General features: G+C 40.4%; 1 protein-coding gene across 1 annotated transcript; it reads left to right on the top strand.

Moving 5' to 3' along the window:
* Nucleotides 1-4,319: 4,319 nt before the first annotated feature.
* Nucleotides 4,320-17,529, top strand: LOC109011433 (cleavage stimulating factor 64). The gene is given in 11 exon segments (XM_035691075.1): nt 4,320-4,689; nt 12,421-12,599; nt 12,663-12,717; nt 12,897-13,039; nt 13,127-13,204; nt 14,850-14,889; nt 14,933-15,016; nt 15,019-15,350; nt 15,728-15,815; nt 15,818-15,942; nt 17,148-17,529. Coding segments are annotated over 11 exon segments (1,299 nt in total). The 5' UTR covers nt 4,320-4,658; the 3' UTR covers nt 17,292-17,529.
* Nucleotides 17,530-17,735: the final 206 nt, after the last annotated feature.

The following is a 17,735-nucleotide window of genomic DNA, read 5'->3' as shown; positions in this document are numbered from 1 at the left end:
TAGTGATTCTAATAGACTCGGGAAGTACCCACAATTTCTTAGACAGTGGGGTGGCCAGAAGGGTGAAACTACCTATATGTGCAGACAAAAAGGTTAAAGTGAGAGTGGCCAATGGTGACCAAGTGGTCAGTGAAGGGTTGGGCAAAAATGTTAAAGTGTTGGTCCAGGGAAATGCATTCACTATTGATTTATTTGTAATGGAGCTAGTGGGGTGCCATATGGTGTTGGGTATACAATGGTTGCAATCCTTGGGAACAATAACTTGGAATTTTAAGAAACTTACCATGAGATTTCTGGGGCAAGGGCAGGAAGTGATGCTTCAAGGGCTGATTTCCTCTCAGTTTATTGAAGAAGGATCCTATAACAAAATCAGCAATTTAGAAAAAAAAGGGGTGATACTGCAGATGATTAACCAGGAAGATAAGGAGGAAGAACAGAACATGTCACAAAATATGAGGGCAGTTCTGGAACAGTTTAGTGATGTGTTCCAGGAACCCAAGGGTTTACCACCCATTAGAACTCATGATCATGCAATCAACTTGCTGCCTGGTGCTAAACCTGTGTCTGTCAGACCATACAGGTATCATTTTTTCCAAAAGGATGAGATTGAAAAGATAGTCAAGGAGTTACTTGGGACAGGGGTCATAAAGCCTAGTCACAGCCCTTATTCTTCACCAGTCCTTTTGGTGAGAAAAGCTGATGGCTCATGGCGCATGTGTGTTGACTACAGGGCACTAAACCAAGTTACTGAGAAAGACAGATTTCCTATCCCTATGGTGGAGGAACTACTTGATGAATTAAGCGGGGCTCAGATTTTTTCAAAATTAGACCTCAGATCGGGGTACCACCAGATCAGAGTTAGACCCCAAGATGTGCCTAAAACTGCCTTTCGTACCCACGAAGGCCATTATGAATTTCTGGTCATGCCCTTTGGGTTGACCAATGCTCCTTCAACATTTCAAAGCTTGATGAATGAGGTCTTTAGGCCTTTTTTAAGAAGGTTTATTTTGGTGTTCTTTGACGACATCTTGGTATACAGTAGAGGGGAAGAAGAGCATCTAGAGCATCTAAAACTCACACTGAGTGTGCTCAGGAAACACACCTTGTTTGCTAAGGAATCCAAATGTAAGTTTGGCTGTTCAGAAGTAGGGTACTTGGGCCACGTCATATCTGGCCAAGGAGTCAAGGCAGATTATGAAAAAATTAAAGCTATGCTGGAATGGCCTAGACCGAGAAACATAAAGGGACTACGAGGATTTTTGGGGCTGACTGGTTATTATAGAAGGTTTATAAAAAACTATGGGGTTATTGCTGCTGCCCTAACTGCCTTATTAAAAAAAAAAAATTTAGCTGGAATGAAGAAGCTGAGAAGGCATTTGAGGAATTAAAAAAGGCAGTAACTCAGCCTCCAGTTCTGACTTTACCAGATTTTTCTCAACCCTTCGTGGTAGAGTGTGATGCCTCGGGAAGAGGAGTAGGGGCAGTGTTGATGCAAAAAGGAAGGCCAGTGTCATTTTTCAGTCAAGCTCTTAAGGGAAAAACACTACTTCTGTCCACTTATGAGAAGGAGCTGTATGCCCTCATTGCAGCAGTCCAAAAGTGGAGACCATATTTACTTGGTAGACCCTTTGTAGTGAGAACTGACCACCACAGCCTGAAGTACCTGTTGGACCAGAAAATTGGCACTCCAATGCAGCAGAAGTGGCTGAGTAAGTTACTTGGGTACGATTTGTTAGTTGAGTATAAAAAGGGCCCTGAAAACAAGGTTGCTGATGCCTTGTCCAGGGTAGAGGGAGAAGAGCAGATGTCCTTGGCACTCATTTCAGTACCATCCTTGGAGTGGTTAGAGGAGCTAAAAAAGGGAATTGAAGGGGACTCGGATCTAAAGGCTTTAATGTTGAAATGTCAAAATCAGGAGTTATCCCCTCACTATTCGATAAGAGAAGGAATATTATATTACAAGGGAAGGATTTATGTGGCTAATTCCTTAGACCTCAGAAAAAAGGTTTTACACTTCCTTCATAATAGTTCGTGGGGGGGGTCACTCAGGGGGAGACAAGACCATTTTAAGGGCTCAGAAGGATTTCTTTTGGCCAGGGATGAAGGCGGAGGTTCGAGGCCACATCAGAAGCTGTGAGATCTGTCAACAACAAAAATCAGAACATGCTCTTCCTAGTGGGCTTTTACAGCCATTACCAGTTCCTTCAAAACCATGGTCTCACATCACCATGGATTTTATCGAAGGACTACCAGTTTCAAATGGGTTTAGTACCTTGTGGGTGGTTGTGGACAGGCTAACTAAATACAGTCACTTCATAGCATTGGGACATCCCTACACAGCTAAGTCCATAGCCCAGCTTTTCATCAAGCACATTTTTAAACTTCATGGACTTCCTCAATCCATAGTGTCTGACAGGGATAGCACCTTCACAAGCTCTTTTTGGAAGGAATTGTTCAAGGCTCAAGGTGTTCAGCTCGAGTTCAGTACAGCATACCACCCTCAGACTGATGGACAGTCTGAGGCAGTGAACAAGTGCCTCGAAACTTACTTGAGATGTTTTGTGGGGGATCGGCCAAAAGATTGGGTTCGATGGGTTCCATTGGCAGAATGGTGGTACAATACAACTCACCATTCAGCTACCAAGATCACACCCTTCGAAGGATTGTATAGGTACCCTCCACCTAGGCTGAGTTCCTACATACCAGGAACTACTAGGGTTGAGGCAGTGGACATGGAATTGAAAACCAGAGAGCAGATTTCTACTTTACTACGAGAGAACATAATCAAAGCCCAAGACAGGATGGCAAGATATGCTAATATGAAGCGAAAGGAACAAACTTTTAAAGTTGGTGATGAAGTTTACCTAAAGCTACAGCCTTACAGACAGACTTCGGTCTCACAGCGCCGAAATTTGAAGCTAGCTCGCCGGTATTATGGACCATTTGAGGTACTGCAACGTGTCGGAAAGGTGGCTTACAGGCTGAAATTGCCCCCAACGTCGCAAGTTCATCCTGTTTTCCACATTTCACAGTTGAAAAAGAGGCTGGGAGACGGTATTGTTCCTACAACTTCACTGCCTCCAACAGATCAGCAAGGAGCTTTACAGCCAGACCCAGCGGAAGTCTTGGCCAGGAGGGTCCGACCACTCAACAACCGTCCGATAACAGAGCTTTTGATTAGGTGGCAGGGGCAAGGATCAGAAGATGCAACTTGGGAAGGGTATTACCGTTTGAAAAATGCCTACCCACACCTTGTGGGCAAGGTGTTTTAAGGGGGAAGTACTGTAACAAGCTGGACCATTCTTACCGTTGGGGATTACCAGGGCGTCACCAATGGGGAAGAAGGGAGGTTGAGGATCGGGATGGTAGAAGAAAGGGGAAAATGAATCCTAGGGCTCGACGGCTGAAGATGAAGGAAGAAAGGCCATGGGCCAATTTACTGGGCTTATTTTAATTGTTTCACTTGTAGTCTTTAATTGCATTGGTTGTTTGTCTTTTATTAGAGTCTGTAAGGCCTCTGGCCCACGAGTCGGCTTATAAGCCCATTTTAGATATGTCTGTTATTTCCTTAAGTGCTACGCACAATGCATGTTAGATTTTCTCTAGAGTTTGTTATGTCAGATATAAGGAATTGTAGTGGGAGGAATCAGTATCGAATATCAATACAGAATCAATTCTCTCAAACTCTCTCTTCTCTCATCTTCTCTGGAGGTGCTCACCCTCGAAGTGGGTAAAATTCTGAATCGTTCTAACAGGCGTGTAACAGAAAGTGCTTCAGTTTGAGATATGAGAGAGTCAATGTCTGGTTCTGCTTCTGGTTCTGGTTCTAGTTCTGCTTCTTCATCTTTTGTTTTCTGTGGTGATGTTGCTGGGGAGGGTTGCGAGTTTAATCAAAGTGAGAATTGTGGAGCTTTGGTTGTTTGAGATTTGGTAGGATTGACTTTTGGTCTGGGGAGTCTTGGTGGGTTACAAGGATGGTTAGGAAGGAACTACTGAGAGATGGAAGAAACGCTCATCAGGGAAGAGAGCTGGAAGACGGTTGGTTTGTCTTTGTTTGTCTACACATGAGAAGGATCATATGTAATTCTGTCTCTAAAATTTTTTCTTCCAATAAATATTCATCATATTATATTGTCCGAAAATATTATTTGGGGTAATTATATTGGATGAATTTAGATCACAAGGATTTTTACTAACATTTAATAAAAAAAATCAAACTTGTTGAAAATTTTATTATAATAATCTTTTATTGATAAGTCATATATAACTCATAGAAGCAACATTCTTGTACTTATTAATTATGGATTAGGATGAAGAATAATCGTGAAAAAAAAATTAGGAGACTCTCTCTCTCTCTCTGACGGTCTCACCCTGTAGGCGTCGAGCCTCGGCCCATGATCTTCATCACTCTACCCAGCTTCTCTTCTTTCTGCCTTCTCAAACATGTAAAACAGATTTCAACCTTTTGATTCGTAGATATACAGCAACTCAAAGTTAGTCTCAAACGCTGGCTGGAACTTATACACATTCATGAATATTTGTTAGAAGCACAAGTAGTGCTAAACAAGTAGCAGTATTAGAAGAAGAAGAAGAAGAAGAAGAAGAAGAAGCATGCTTAGCAGGAATAAGGTGAAGCCTTCTTCTTCTGCTGTTGATTCATGGCCTCTTCTCAGCATCGTCGCGTTTTTGGTCCTCTCTCTCTCTCTTCTACTTCTCCTTTATTGATTAGTTATAATTTTAAAAGCTTTATTCATGTTCCGTTTGGTTTTCAAGAAACCGCCGAAAAAAAAGATCTTGGAATATTTAAACAGCGACTCAATTCAAAATGACTTTCAAGATTTAACATTTTTAGTATTTTTTATTCTGCTTTGGCGGCAGTTGAATGGGATTGAGTAAAATTGAGGTTTTGGGGGTTTTTTTGATCGATTAGTTGTTTTGGGATTTCTTTAACAGTTGGGAATATACCATATGACGCAACTGGGGAACGGCTTATAGATATCTGCCGGGAGGTTGGTCCAGTTGTGTCTTTCAGTTCAGTTAAAAAAACCGTAAACTTCATGTATTTGGTTATAATTCAAAATTTCTGTGATCCCTTTGGGAAGCTGAGTAATTTTCCGAGGTGAGGCTTCGTAGAAATTGTAATCTTTAGCTACCAAATTACAAGTGCACTTAAAAAAAAAAAAAAAAGTTTCTGCCACGTGATGCAATCAATTGTTCTGCTTTTCTAATCGGGCAACTTATTTAGCTTTGGTTAATTGGTTTATTATTAAAACAATAGCATCGGTTCAAAAAGTTAATTATTTTTGTTTCTGCTTAAATTTGGCATAAATTACAGTAATAAGGAAGAGTCATACTTTATCTGAAACCAATTAAACTTTATAGGTGGGTTGAAAGAAAAATCGATCCTCTTTGTGGGGTTCGAGGGAGTTATGTCATTTCAACAACAGATGATTACTCGTGAATTCAGTCTAAAACTTGCAAGTTTCATCTAGTTTAGATTTAGGAACCTGTATATACTCATAAATATTAAGATGGTGTAGATGCTTCCAAGAACAAGACAATTACAGTTTGTGACTGATTGTATCACATTGTATGTGGGCAGAGTGTATTTGGGTGGCTTGGTTTAGGGTGTACTATGGGTTGGCTGCAAAGGCTTGGGAGCTAGAATCTGATTTACTGCAATGCCAAAACGGACACATAGCTACACTAGAATGTATGATATTGCTCGAAATGAGGTCCTCCTTATATGTTTAAATTCTATGGTAGAATATCTGCTGCTAGAGACAGAGTTCTAGCTGAAATGAAACCTCCTTCCCGGCAAGTACAGGGCAGAGGACATGGTCTCAGGTTTAAAATCCACTGTATGTGAGTATTACCATAGCAATGTTATGATGCTCTCATAAATGGGCCTATTCTGTCATAAATCATTCCTTATACTATGTTTCCTAGAGTTGTTACCCATCAACTTTATTGTCCTCACCTTTGCTATCCTCATTTTATGGACACATTTCTGGATTGCCAACATTCAGAACCACGAAGCATACCTGACCTAAACTTTCCCTGAGGAAGTTTTTGTGTGTAAATTATGGTGAATTAGAGGAAAAAAAGATCCGTACACTCGCTCTCCATACACTCAAAACTCCGATGATGAAAAGTGTTCATTTTTCTTTCTGGTGATGTTTTGGTGCTTGCCACGATGAGTTATTGATTGAGTTTAGAGTAGCAATGGGTCATTCGAAACTTGTAGTTATTGAGTCTAAGGCGTTTGAGGTTTTAAGGGTGGTAGACATGTGCTTATAACCGAGAGAGACTGGAAAGTGGTGAAAGAGATAAGCTTGGGGTTAGGCACGGCACAATGGTTCACTAGAGCACTGGAGGATTGTTTGAAGGCTGGGAGAAAGGAGTTTTATTCTGCTCATCGGGAAGGAGGCAGGGGTTACATTGTGCAATGATGTTCTAGCTCCCAGGGTTGTTATATGGCTTTGGTAGTATGGTGGAGGTGGGCATCAGAGCTTCATCTTTATTCTAGAGGATAGGGATGGCAGGAACTGGAGGAAGCTGGCAGAGGTATTGAGGGAGGTTGGAAGAGGTCCTGATCTTCCGATACGGCCACCGACAATGCTAGCTCCGCAGCAACCCCTTGCTAGGTCGTATCGGGAGGCTCTTCAACAACCCAAAGAAAGTGTTAGGGTGGGAGCTAGCTTTGACACTTCGGCCTGCTCAAGAGGAGTTGTAGATTTGCTAAGGAAAGGTAGTGCCTCCATTTCTGTAGGTGTACAGAGCCTTGAGGGAGATGGCAGGGGTGCTGTTGGTCTAAATATGGAAATGGAGGATCGTGTGTTGTTGGATTTGAAGAGCCAGCTAGACGTTATGCAGGATAAAGTTAATTGGCTTATAAAGCGGGCAAAGGAGAAAAAAGGGGTGGGCTTGGGCTTGGGCCTGGGCTGTGGATTGAGTGAAGAAATCATAAGGGAGCTTCAAGTGGTCATGCACCGATGGGCCAGTCTAGTGGGCCTCAGAATGTGAAGGTTCCTGCACCCATGGGCAGTATAAGTGTTGAAGGGCTGAAGGGAAAGAATAAACTGGATGGGCCGGGTTTGTGCAAAAGCTCGAGATGGGCATGGAAAGAAACGGGGCGACGAATCCCCGATACCAGTGTTTTAAATTTCATACCGTACCGGCCAGTACAGCCGAAATTTTTCGTTTCGGCCGTCCGGCCGGTACAGGTACTATATCTATTCCGTACCGGCTAAAATACCGGCCGGTACCGGCCATACCGGACTAAATTTCGGCCTGTACCGGCCAAAATCCGGCCGATATTTCGGCCTGTGTGTGTGTGTGTTTTTTTTTTTCGTTTTTTCAAACTACAAACTTATTTTTTAACCTCTAATTCAGACTAGGCTATTTATAATTTTTATATATATGTATTTATATATAATTTATTTATATATAGACTATTATTTGGAATATAATTTATATATATATTTATATATATAATTTATTTATATATCGACTATCCCGAAACGTTATCCCGAAACGGTACCGGTACCGAAATATTTCGTTACAGTGCTTTGACCGGTAGGACGTTCGGTACGGTATTCAAAACATTGCCCGATACCCTAAATCCCTAAATATTGGGCTTGTTGAAAAGATCCGTTTTGGAGCCGAATCTTGGGTCAAGTGCTCCTGATCTGGTATAGAAAAATTTGGTGGTCCCTGAAGACATAGTTGGTGGTCCGGTGGTGGCTCTTCAAGCGCCGGAAGTTGAAGAGGGGGAAATTATGGAGAATGACGCAGGAGGTAAAGGGCTGGAACACTGTCCCCCTGTTGAAGAAAGATATTTGTTGCACAGGGCGAGCCTCAAAACACGTCGGCCAGTCTTGGGCTACCACAGAACTCGCCGCCACGCTAGGGGCAGGCTCAGATCATGCCGATGGAGGGAGAGTTGTCGTTTGTGGTTGAAGATATTGTATTTTTGGAGAGTGGGAATGAGATGGAGAAGGGGGAGGTGTAAGGGGAAGGATCTTTGATCCTTTTTGAGCCTTTTAGAATAGAGGGTGAGAAGCCTTCAAGGGAGGACCCTTCTCCAATAAGTATTATGCCTCCTCTTACAGAATTACAGAGTTGTGTGGGGATTTAGTGTGAGGGCTATGCAGATCAATTTAAGGAACTGTTAATAGCCATTGAGGGAGGCCGTTACAAATAGGGAGCAGGGTAAAAAAGAAATAGGAAGTTGAAGCGGCTAAATTGGTCTATCAACTATGATGGCAAGGAGGGGAGTGCAAGCCGTGGTAGGAACAAAGGGAGGGTTGGAATAGTTGATAAATGAAGCCCAAAATTTTGATTTGGAATGTTGGGGGGTTGAATGAGATCTACAAATGCCTCCAAATAAGATCTTTGTTAAGACAATGGAAGACGGACATTATTTGCAGGAAACTAAGTTGAAGCTTATCACAAGAAGAACTATATGGAGTATATGGAGCTACCAGTATGTAGGATGGTCATACTTGCCTTCGAAAGGGGCTTTGGGTGGAGTTTTTGTTATGTGGGATAAAAGAGTGGTGGAGAACATTGATGAATTTGTGGGAGAATATTCGGTGGGGTGTTCTTTTAAAAATTTTGAAGATGGTTTTGTATGGGCCTTTGCTGGGGTTTATGGCCCTAATTTGGATTGCGAGCGGCGGTTGCTTTGGGATGAGATTGCAGGCTTATGTACTTGGTTGGAGGTTCCATGGTGTATTGGTGGAGATTTTAATGAGACAAGATTTCCCAGCGAAAGATCGGGGGAGGGGCGGCAAAACCATGCTATACTGGAATTCTCGGATCCATATTCGAGCTGGAACTCATGGACTTACCTCTCATTGGAGGTGAATATACTTGGTCTAATAACCAAGCCTGGTCAAGACTGGACAGATTCCTCATATCTCCTTCATAGGAGATGCAATTTCCAGATTTATGTCAGAAAATACTTCTTCGGTTATGCTCTAACCACTTTCCCATAATGTTAGACTGTGGAAGAATTCCAGGGGGTAGAAGGCCTTTCAAATTTGAGAATATGTGGTTAAAAAAGGAGGGGTTTGTGGAATTGGTTAGGTAATGGTGGAACTCATATCAATTATAGGGTAATCTAAGCAAGGTATTGGCTGGAAAATTGAAAGCTTTGAAGATGGATTTGGATTTGAAGACATGGAATGAACAGGTATTTGGTAATGTAGCATTACAGAAGAAGAATCTCCTCCAAGAATTACAAAGCTTGGAGGGTATAGAAGATGAGAACGATCGCAAAGGTCAAGTAGTCTCAAAGTTAGAAAGGTTGATTCTAATGGTGGAGATTTCGTGGAGGCAAAAGTTAAGGGCATTGTGGCTTAGGGAGGGGGACAAATGTACAAAGTTTTTTCATCGAGTTGCAAACTCACATAGGAGGTTTAATGCCATAGAGTCCATGACCATAGATGGTGGTTTATCTTCAGATCAAGCAGTAATAAATGATCATGTTGTTGGACATTTTGAACAATTGTTGTTGGAACCTTATGCATGGAGGCCTACAGTAGATGGTCTAGCATTTGAGGTCATTGATCAAAATAGTATGGCTTGGTTGGAGAGACCATTTGAAGAGGAAAATGTACGACTAATAATCAGAAAAATGAATAAAGATAAAGCTCCGGGTTCGGATGGTTTTACTATGACATTTTTTTGACTTGTTGGGAGGTGGTGAGAGAGGATGCCATGCAGGTTTTTCAGGAATTTTTCTCTTTTGGAAAATTTGAGAAAAATTTAAATGCTACTTTTATTGCACTTGTCCCTAAAAAGGTTGGTGCAATAGAGGTGCAAGATTTCAGGCCTATTAGTCTTGTGGGCAGCGTGTACAAGATACTCTCCAAAGTACTTGGCAATAGGATGAGTACAGTCATGGATAAGATTATTTCTAAGTCTCAAAATGCCTTTGTGAGACGTAGACAAATATTGGATTTGGTTCTTATAGCTAATGAGTGTTTGGACAGCAGGCTTAAGTTGGGAGTACTGGGTATTTTATGTAAACTGGACATGGAGAAGGCCTATGACCACATCAACTGGAATTTTCTGATCTATTTGTTGCGTCGATATGGATTTGGGGAAAGATGGAAGGGGTGGATGAGGCATTGTGTGTCAACGGCTCGCTTCTCGATTTTGGTAAATGGTGATCCTGTGGATTTCTTTAATAGTTCGTGGGGGCTATGACAAGGCGATCTACTATCACCACTCTTATTTGTCCTTGTGATGGAGGCTCTAAGTAGAATGGTGTCGGCTGCCGTAAAGGGTGGTTTTTTTTCCAGGATTTTCAGCAGGGGCTATCCACCAGGGCTCCACCATTATTTCTCATATCTTGTTTGTAGATGATACGTTACTGTTTTGTGAGGATAATGCTGAACATATTCAATCTTTGAAGGCTATCTTACTTTGTTTTGAAGCGGTATCCGGGCTAAAGATAAATCTTACTATAATGGAGATGGTTGCGGTGGGTGATGTAAGAACTATTAGGGGGCTGGCCAACATATTGGGATATGTGATCTCTTCGCTGCCATTGAAGTACCTTGGTCTCCCGTTGGGAGCATCTTTTAAAGCTAAGACAATTTGGGAGGAGGTGTTAGAGAAATTAGAGTGTAGGCTGGCCGGGTGGAAAATGTTGTACTTATCGAAAAGGCCGGGTGGAAAATGTTGTACTTATCGAAAAGGGGGCGGACCACACTTATTAAGAGCACTTTATCCAACCTTTCCACATATTTCTTGTCTCTATTTTCCCTTTCAGCAAGCATTGCATATAGGATTGAGAAACTCTAACGTGATTTTCTTTGGAGTGAACTAGGTGATGAGTTTAAATTTCATCTAGTTGGATGGGATAAAGTGTGTACTCCTATGAGAGATGGTGGTTTGAGGGTCCGTAATGTGAACGTATCTAATAAGGCTCTATTAGGTAAATGGTTGTGGCTTTATAATCACGAGATGGAAGCCTTATGGAAATGGGTGATTGATGCGAAGTATAAAAGTGCAAGGGGGGGCTGGTGTTCTAATGAGGGTAGGGGGGCATATGGTGTGGGGTTACGGAAGTATATATGGAAAGGTTGGGGGGCTTTTTCTAGTAATACTAGACTGTGTTTGGGGGATGGTAGTAGAATCAGCTTTCGGCATGATGTGTGGGTGGGAGATACGGCTCTTAAGGTTGTTTATCCCAATATTTTCAGAATTGTACGAGAAAAAGAAGTTATGGTGGTTGACTTGAGGGCAATTAGTCATGATTCATAGGAGTGGAACATCAACCTCACTAGGTAGGTACATGATTGGGAAGTGAGTGCTCTGGTGGATTTTTTTAACCTGCTATATAACACCACTTCTGTCGTTACAGCTGAAGACAAGATGGAATGGAGACCTTCTAGGAAAAGGAAAATTTCGATATGCTCTTTCTATGACACACTTACAGTTCAACCTAGGCCCAATTTTCCTTGGAAGAACATATGGAGGAGTAAAGCACCTCCCAAGGTTGCATTCTTTGTTTGGACAGCAGCTTTAGGAAAGATTCTAACCATTGATAATCTAAGAAGGCGTGGACTTATAATTACGGACGGGTGCTGTATGTGCAGAAATAGTGGTGAAACGGTGGACCATTTACTCTTACATTGTGACTTTGCCCGGGACATATGGAATTATTTCTTCAGAAGTATGTGATTAGCATGGGTAATGCTGGGAATGGTGGTTGAACTACTAGCTAGCTGGAGAGGGATCACAGGGACACTACAGATTGCAGCTGTGTGGAAGATGGCTCCCATTTGTATTCTTTGGTGTATTTGGAGCGAAAGAAATGATAGACATTTTGAGGATCATGAACTTTCCTCGAAGGAGTTTAGGAGTTTTTTTCTGGAAGACTTTATTTATGTGGGCCATTGCTTTAGATTTAAATGGTCTCAACTTCCATGATTTTCTTGTAACAGTTTCTAGTTCTTAAATCGGTGTACTCATATTTATACTTCCAGTGTACCTTGGCTATGCCTATCTTTATATCAATGAAACTTCTTCTTACTTATAAAAAAAATAAAAAATTTTATGGTGAATCAGCATCATGGAATTTGATTTTGAAAGTTTTTGAGTATGTATCTAAGTGATAAGAGGTACCTGGTTGGACTGAATGATTTGTTTTTTTATGTTAATCTTGTGGTTGTGTGTTGTAGTCCCGGGTATCTCAGCAATGTAATAACATTGACCATCAGGAGCCTTATGCGAAGTTGTTCCTTTTCAATTGATCTCAAACTAATATGCTAAATTTGAAGTACTGGCATTATTGGAATAAAAAAATGTTATTAAAATCTGCTTTTAGCTCACTTATTTTTACCCAGTAGTGAATAGTAGTAATTTGTATGCTTAAAGCAATTTTGTTTTCTTTCAGATTAGTAATTGATAGAGAAACTGGGAAACCAAAAGGTTATGGTTTCTGTGAGTATAAGGATGAAGAGACGGCTTTAAGTGCGCATTGTAATCTTCAGGGTTATGAGATCAATGGCCAGCAATTACGGGTTGATTTTGCTGAAAATGACAAAGGTGCTGACAGAAATCAGGAGCAGGTGAGATATTGAATGTAAATATATGATGCTTACAATTCTCGTTCTTGTTTACTGATCTTATAGCAGCAATAATTGCCTTTCCTTCTCTTGCATGGCCGTGGAGGACCTGGACTTGCTGCTAATGTTGGTTAGTTTCGTTCTTTCAACTTTTCTGTGTTTTGAGTTGTTGCTATTCATGTTCGTTTTTCTTATGGACACATGAAAGACTCTCAGAAGCAGTTATAGCCAACTCATGATCCAAGGGGAGTCTGTTCCTCATCAGCCAATTGGTCTCCATATAGCTAACTGCAACAGCTGTCATTGCAGGAACTCTAGGTGGTGCTAAGGCTGGTATACAGTCAAATCCAAATAGTTTGTGCAACCATTCAGCATCAGCCAATGATCCTTTAACTCTTCGTCTTGCCACAATGTCTAGGAGTCAGCTGAATGAAATATTGTCTGAGCTGAAAGTAAGCATTTCAATGAATGCTCTCTCACTTTGCTGGATAGCATTTAACTCTTATGTTTGTTATTTATTGTATTTGTTCCAGTGACAGGTAATGGCTACAGAAACCAAGGAACTAGCTCACCGGCTATTGCTTGCAAGACCACAGTTGCCAAAGGCTCTTTTTCAGGTATTTATTCAGTTTTGTTCTTTTTTTGTGTGTAACAGGAGTTGGTTATGTAATTCCAAAGGTCTTGTATCACTCTATTTTTCTTGTTTATTCTATTAGTTCATCAAGATATTTATATATTTTGAAAACAGTAGCTTCTTTGTCTGTTTTGTGCATGATTCTATATTTATGTGTTCATGCAATGTAAGTTTCTCATCCTAAAAGGGTCCTGTGAAAGAATAGATGATATAGAGTTTTGTGTTTTCTGGTTTCCATTTTCTAACAGTTTCTATCTATACCTATGAACTTTAATTTTCTTATATACTTTATTTATATGTTCTCTCCGTTTTCTGCAGCCTTGCCATCATTGTTTTTGCCTGCATAATTGAAAGCCAAGAATGTATTATTTAATTTTCTTGTTTATATTCTGTGGGAGATGTTCCATCCGTATTTACATTTCTTTTATATTTTTTTACTAGTAATCAAGAATTTTTTTTGTTGATGAAAACATTAGGAATAGCCCATGTACATAGGACGAATAGAGAAGATACTTTTAAGCAGGATTAACTACCTATACAAGAAAATCATGAACGCTTAGTCCCTTAAAACCTATCGCAGTTTCGCAAGGGAACAAAGTGTTGAAAGAGAAGGCTTTAAGTTCATCCATTGTCCACTCGCGATCTTCGAAGCTTCTATTATTCATTTGCCTCCAAATACACCACAATAGGTATATGGGAGCCATCTTCCATAATGGTGCAATTTGTGGATTGCTTTCTAAGCCCCTCCAGCTAGCTAGAAAGTCAAACAATCTTCTAGTATCACCCCATGCTAAACCCTCTATCAAAGAAATCATTCCGTAAGATCCGGTCTACCTTGCAAGGTAGTAGTAGATGATCTATGGTTTTCCCTTTCTTTTTGTACATACAACAGGTTAACACAATGATCCATTGTTTCCTTAGGTTCAATGGTAATGTCTTGCCTAAGGAAGTAGTCCATACATTTCTTATATCTTTGGGGACCAGTTCCAAGAAATTTTGTTTTAGTACTAAATGAGGAGATGAGTATCGAAATTATAGTCTTAAAATGCCATTAGGAATTAATCAAATGACCCCTGAAGCTTCGGAAAACTGATTTAAATTCTCAAAGCAAATCTGCATTGATAAATTAGAGGAAGATCAATTTGCCTCTTATCAGGTTTTGAGCATCTCTTCAAATCTCTGTAGTCATCTCTGCGAAACCTCATATGAGAGCAAACAAATGCCTCAAACACAGCTCTCATTGACTCTTTGAAGAACATAGAGTTCTTTCATTCCATGCGGTATTTGATAATTTTCAATTCCTTAGGAGATGATATCCTCATCTCTCTTCGTTGATTCTCAAGTCAAGAGCAAACACTCATTTCATTCATTGTGCATGTATGCAGAGCTTTGAAATTTTCTAGAATTTAGGTGAATTACTCCCATTTTCTCTTTCATATTTCTTGTAATTAAGAAGATGGATGCTATTTGCCTGTTCTGCCTATGAGATTCCATGCTTTCTCTTATATACAATCTAGGGTTAATGTATCCATGTCTTATTTACTTGTGCTTGGGTTCTGATAGGTTATGTATTGTTTTTGCAATAAAAAATTATCTTTATCTTTATTTTTATTAAAAAATACGTGCAGGCACAGATAATGCTAGGAATGGTGACTCCCCAATTGGTTGGTTTCATACTTGAGCTTGCTTCATTCCTTGCTCAGGCTTGTAGTCTCTTCAGGTCAATCCACTCAGCCTCCATTGCATGATAGCCAGCAGGGCCAGCCACCAGCAGTGCAAACTCTTCCTGGGCTACCCGTCCTGCATCAAACAAGATGCAGTCTGGGTTGATAGCCAAAGTGCAAGAAAATAAAGTTGCTGGAGTGCCTCAAAATTATTTGGTTCGCAGCCAATTTTCTGCATTCCCACAACCTCAAAACCAGTTTCCACAACCTACAACCAACCATATCGTACAGCAGGCCATGATTTCTGCACAGTTTACAGTCTCAGTATTTCCTGTTGTATTACCCCCATCTTTGGTCAGTTTATCCTCTAGACCACAAATACTAGCAGCAAATTCCTCTTCTTTGAACCATCATATACAGCCCCCTTCGCTACAATGCAGTGGACAGGTTGGGGCTGCCAGTTTATGACCTAGCTTTCATATGGTTAATCCAGATGTTGCCATACAGCCTTCTCTTTTATCACATCCTCCCTTATCGGATGCAGGCTTTCAGGTACCGAGCTTTTCTATCTTTTTGTTTTTAAATAATTGACGAGGTTAAATAGTTCCGTTGTATAAATTACATAGCACTTAGCAGCTAGAAACTGCCCCCCCCCTCCCTTTCCCCTAAGATGGTTGCAGTTATTTTTCCTAATATAATTGTGTTTTCTCTGACTTTACTTCAATAGCCTGTCCCCTCGATATCATTAGGTACTTTGCAGGCAATTAACAAGGATGCTGATATATATCTGCTCAAGTTCCTGATAGTGGAACTCGGGTCCACAGAAGTAATGCAAATTCTAATTCTCCTTCAGGGAGCATTTTTCAAGATTCATCAGAACCAACCCTCAAAAGCTGATGAAATTGGATGAAAGAAGGATCACCTCTTTCTCACAGGAAGTTTGAATGCAACCAACGTCAATGGATCTGGACCATCTCAAGTTTTTGGAGCTGGCTCATTGCCTATGAATCCAGTTACAAAATCAGAAGGGAAATATACTGAGAAACGAATTTACGAGGTAAGAAGTTTCTGTTGGTGCATCTGAATTGATCACAACCATATGTTTTTAAGCAATCAGTTTGTTTTGCATGCATTCACTGATTTTCTAGGCATAAAGATTTTTGTATTTCATTTCTGTCATCTACCATTTTGGTGAAATTTTAGGCCGACTTTATTTGGACACCTTTAGCAATATAGTGGTGATGTAAAGTATTAAAAGCTTTCGGACGAATGGTGCTCCTCAATTGTGGCTGCCTGCTCTTTGCTGTTAGTTTATCTTTTCAGTCGTGTTCTTGATGTGTGCAGATGAAAAGCAAGAAAAATATAGCTGATACAGAACGTATTTTCTGGTGGGAGGGGATGATTACTTTGGACCATAATATTTCCGAGCACTAAAATCAATGTTCAGCCTTCTAGAGTGTTAACCATTGACTTATAAAAAAAGAATATTAAACATCGATCGTCAGTATAAAGTGAGTAAATAGTTGGAGATCGTTTTCTCAAAGTTTGTGTTGAATTAAAATAATTCTACTGGAAGAAATAATTTTATGGCTCTGACCCTAGTAAGTCAGCATCTACTTTATCTTGCACAGGAAGACCTTTTTATGTTGATTAGGGTAAAATACTGAGAGACTATGCTGATTTTGGTTGCTTGCATTCATCCCTCCTGGTTCCAATTGCAACCATCAAACCTGTAACTTAGTTAAAAATACCAATAGGTCTGCATCGTTGACGTTTTTTGAAGTAACTTGGTCATATGGTAGTCACATGAACTGTTAGCAAGTGTTCAGAGCTTATAATGGGGTTTTTTAGGACTTAAAAAGCATTTTTTTCTCAGGTGCTGGCTTGCCATGTCCGATTATTGTATCCAGTGCTTCTTTTAATTGAAAAGCCCGAAAATCAATACGCCTTTCTAGTAAATTATGCCGTGTTGAAGTTCTGTCTGCATATCAACCACAGACATTCACATTTTTGCCCATAATGTGTACCTATTGCAATATTATGATGTTTTTGTTTGGCATAGCTTTCTCATATTGGGAATTTTTAACATCCCAATTGTTTTATGTAAGTGTTAAAAGTCCAGGTGTGAAGGAGAGAGTATTTTTCTACTATTTCTGATACTTTTTTCTGTAAATTATTAGTGATTTTGAGATAGTATTAATTCATATCATGTTGGACTGAAATAATGCTCCTGCTCTCTGACTGTGTTATCATATTCGCCAGTCACAGCTTCCACCTGAGGTGGAGTCTGTCTTACTGCAACAGAAGCTGACACCAGAGCAGCTGAGTTCATTGCCTCCAGAACAGCAACGAGAAGTTATTCGACTCCAACAGGTTCTTCGGAAAGATCCAATTCAGCCGTCTTAGGGGAGGGAGTGACACATAAATGGGTCATCAATGCAGCAAGCCTGTCTTGGCAGATTGCATGAAAGACGAGCTTGCTGTCCATTCAATCGATTTCTAATTGCCTGTAAAATTATTGCTCTCGAGGGATCATGTGTGAGCGTCCATTCGCATAAAGTTTAGGGGGCTGCGATTAACATGCCTGCAAAAGAATAGTTAGAAGATAATAAAATGTCTTGTCTAATCTTCCTGTTGTCGTCGATCCAAAATGTTGGTTGCAGTTGCTTCGATTCACTTTTTCATTGCTTCATTTGTTTTTATTGTTGTGAAAACACCACACCCACACATAAGGAGACAAACAGTGAAATAAATGCGAAAACACAGGAATCAAGCACACAAATACGACATTCAATATTTAACGTGGTTCAACAATGTGCCTACGTTTACAAAGCTGTAGGAGACTTTATT

This window comes from Juglans regia, chromosome 6 (genome assembly GCF_001411555.2).
Source record: "Juglans regia cultivar Chandler chromosome 6, Walnut 2.0, whole genome shotgun sequence".
Lineage (NCBI taxonomy): Eukaryota > Viridiplantae > Streptophyta > Magnoliopsida > Fagales > Juglandaceae > Juglans > Juglans regia.
Note: the sequence above shows the minus strand (reverse complement) of the source record. Positions and strands in the feature narration are given on the sequence as shown.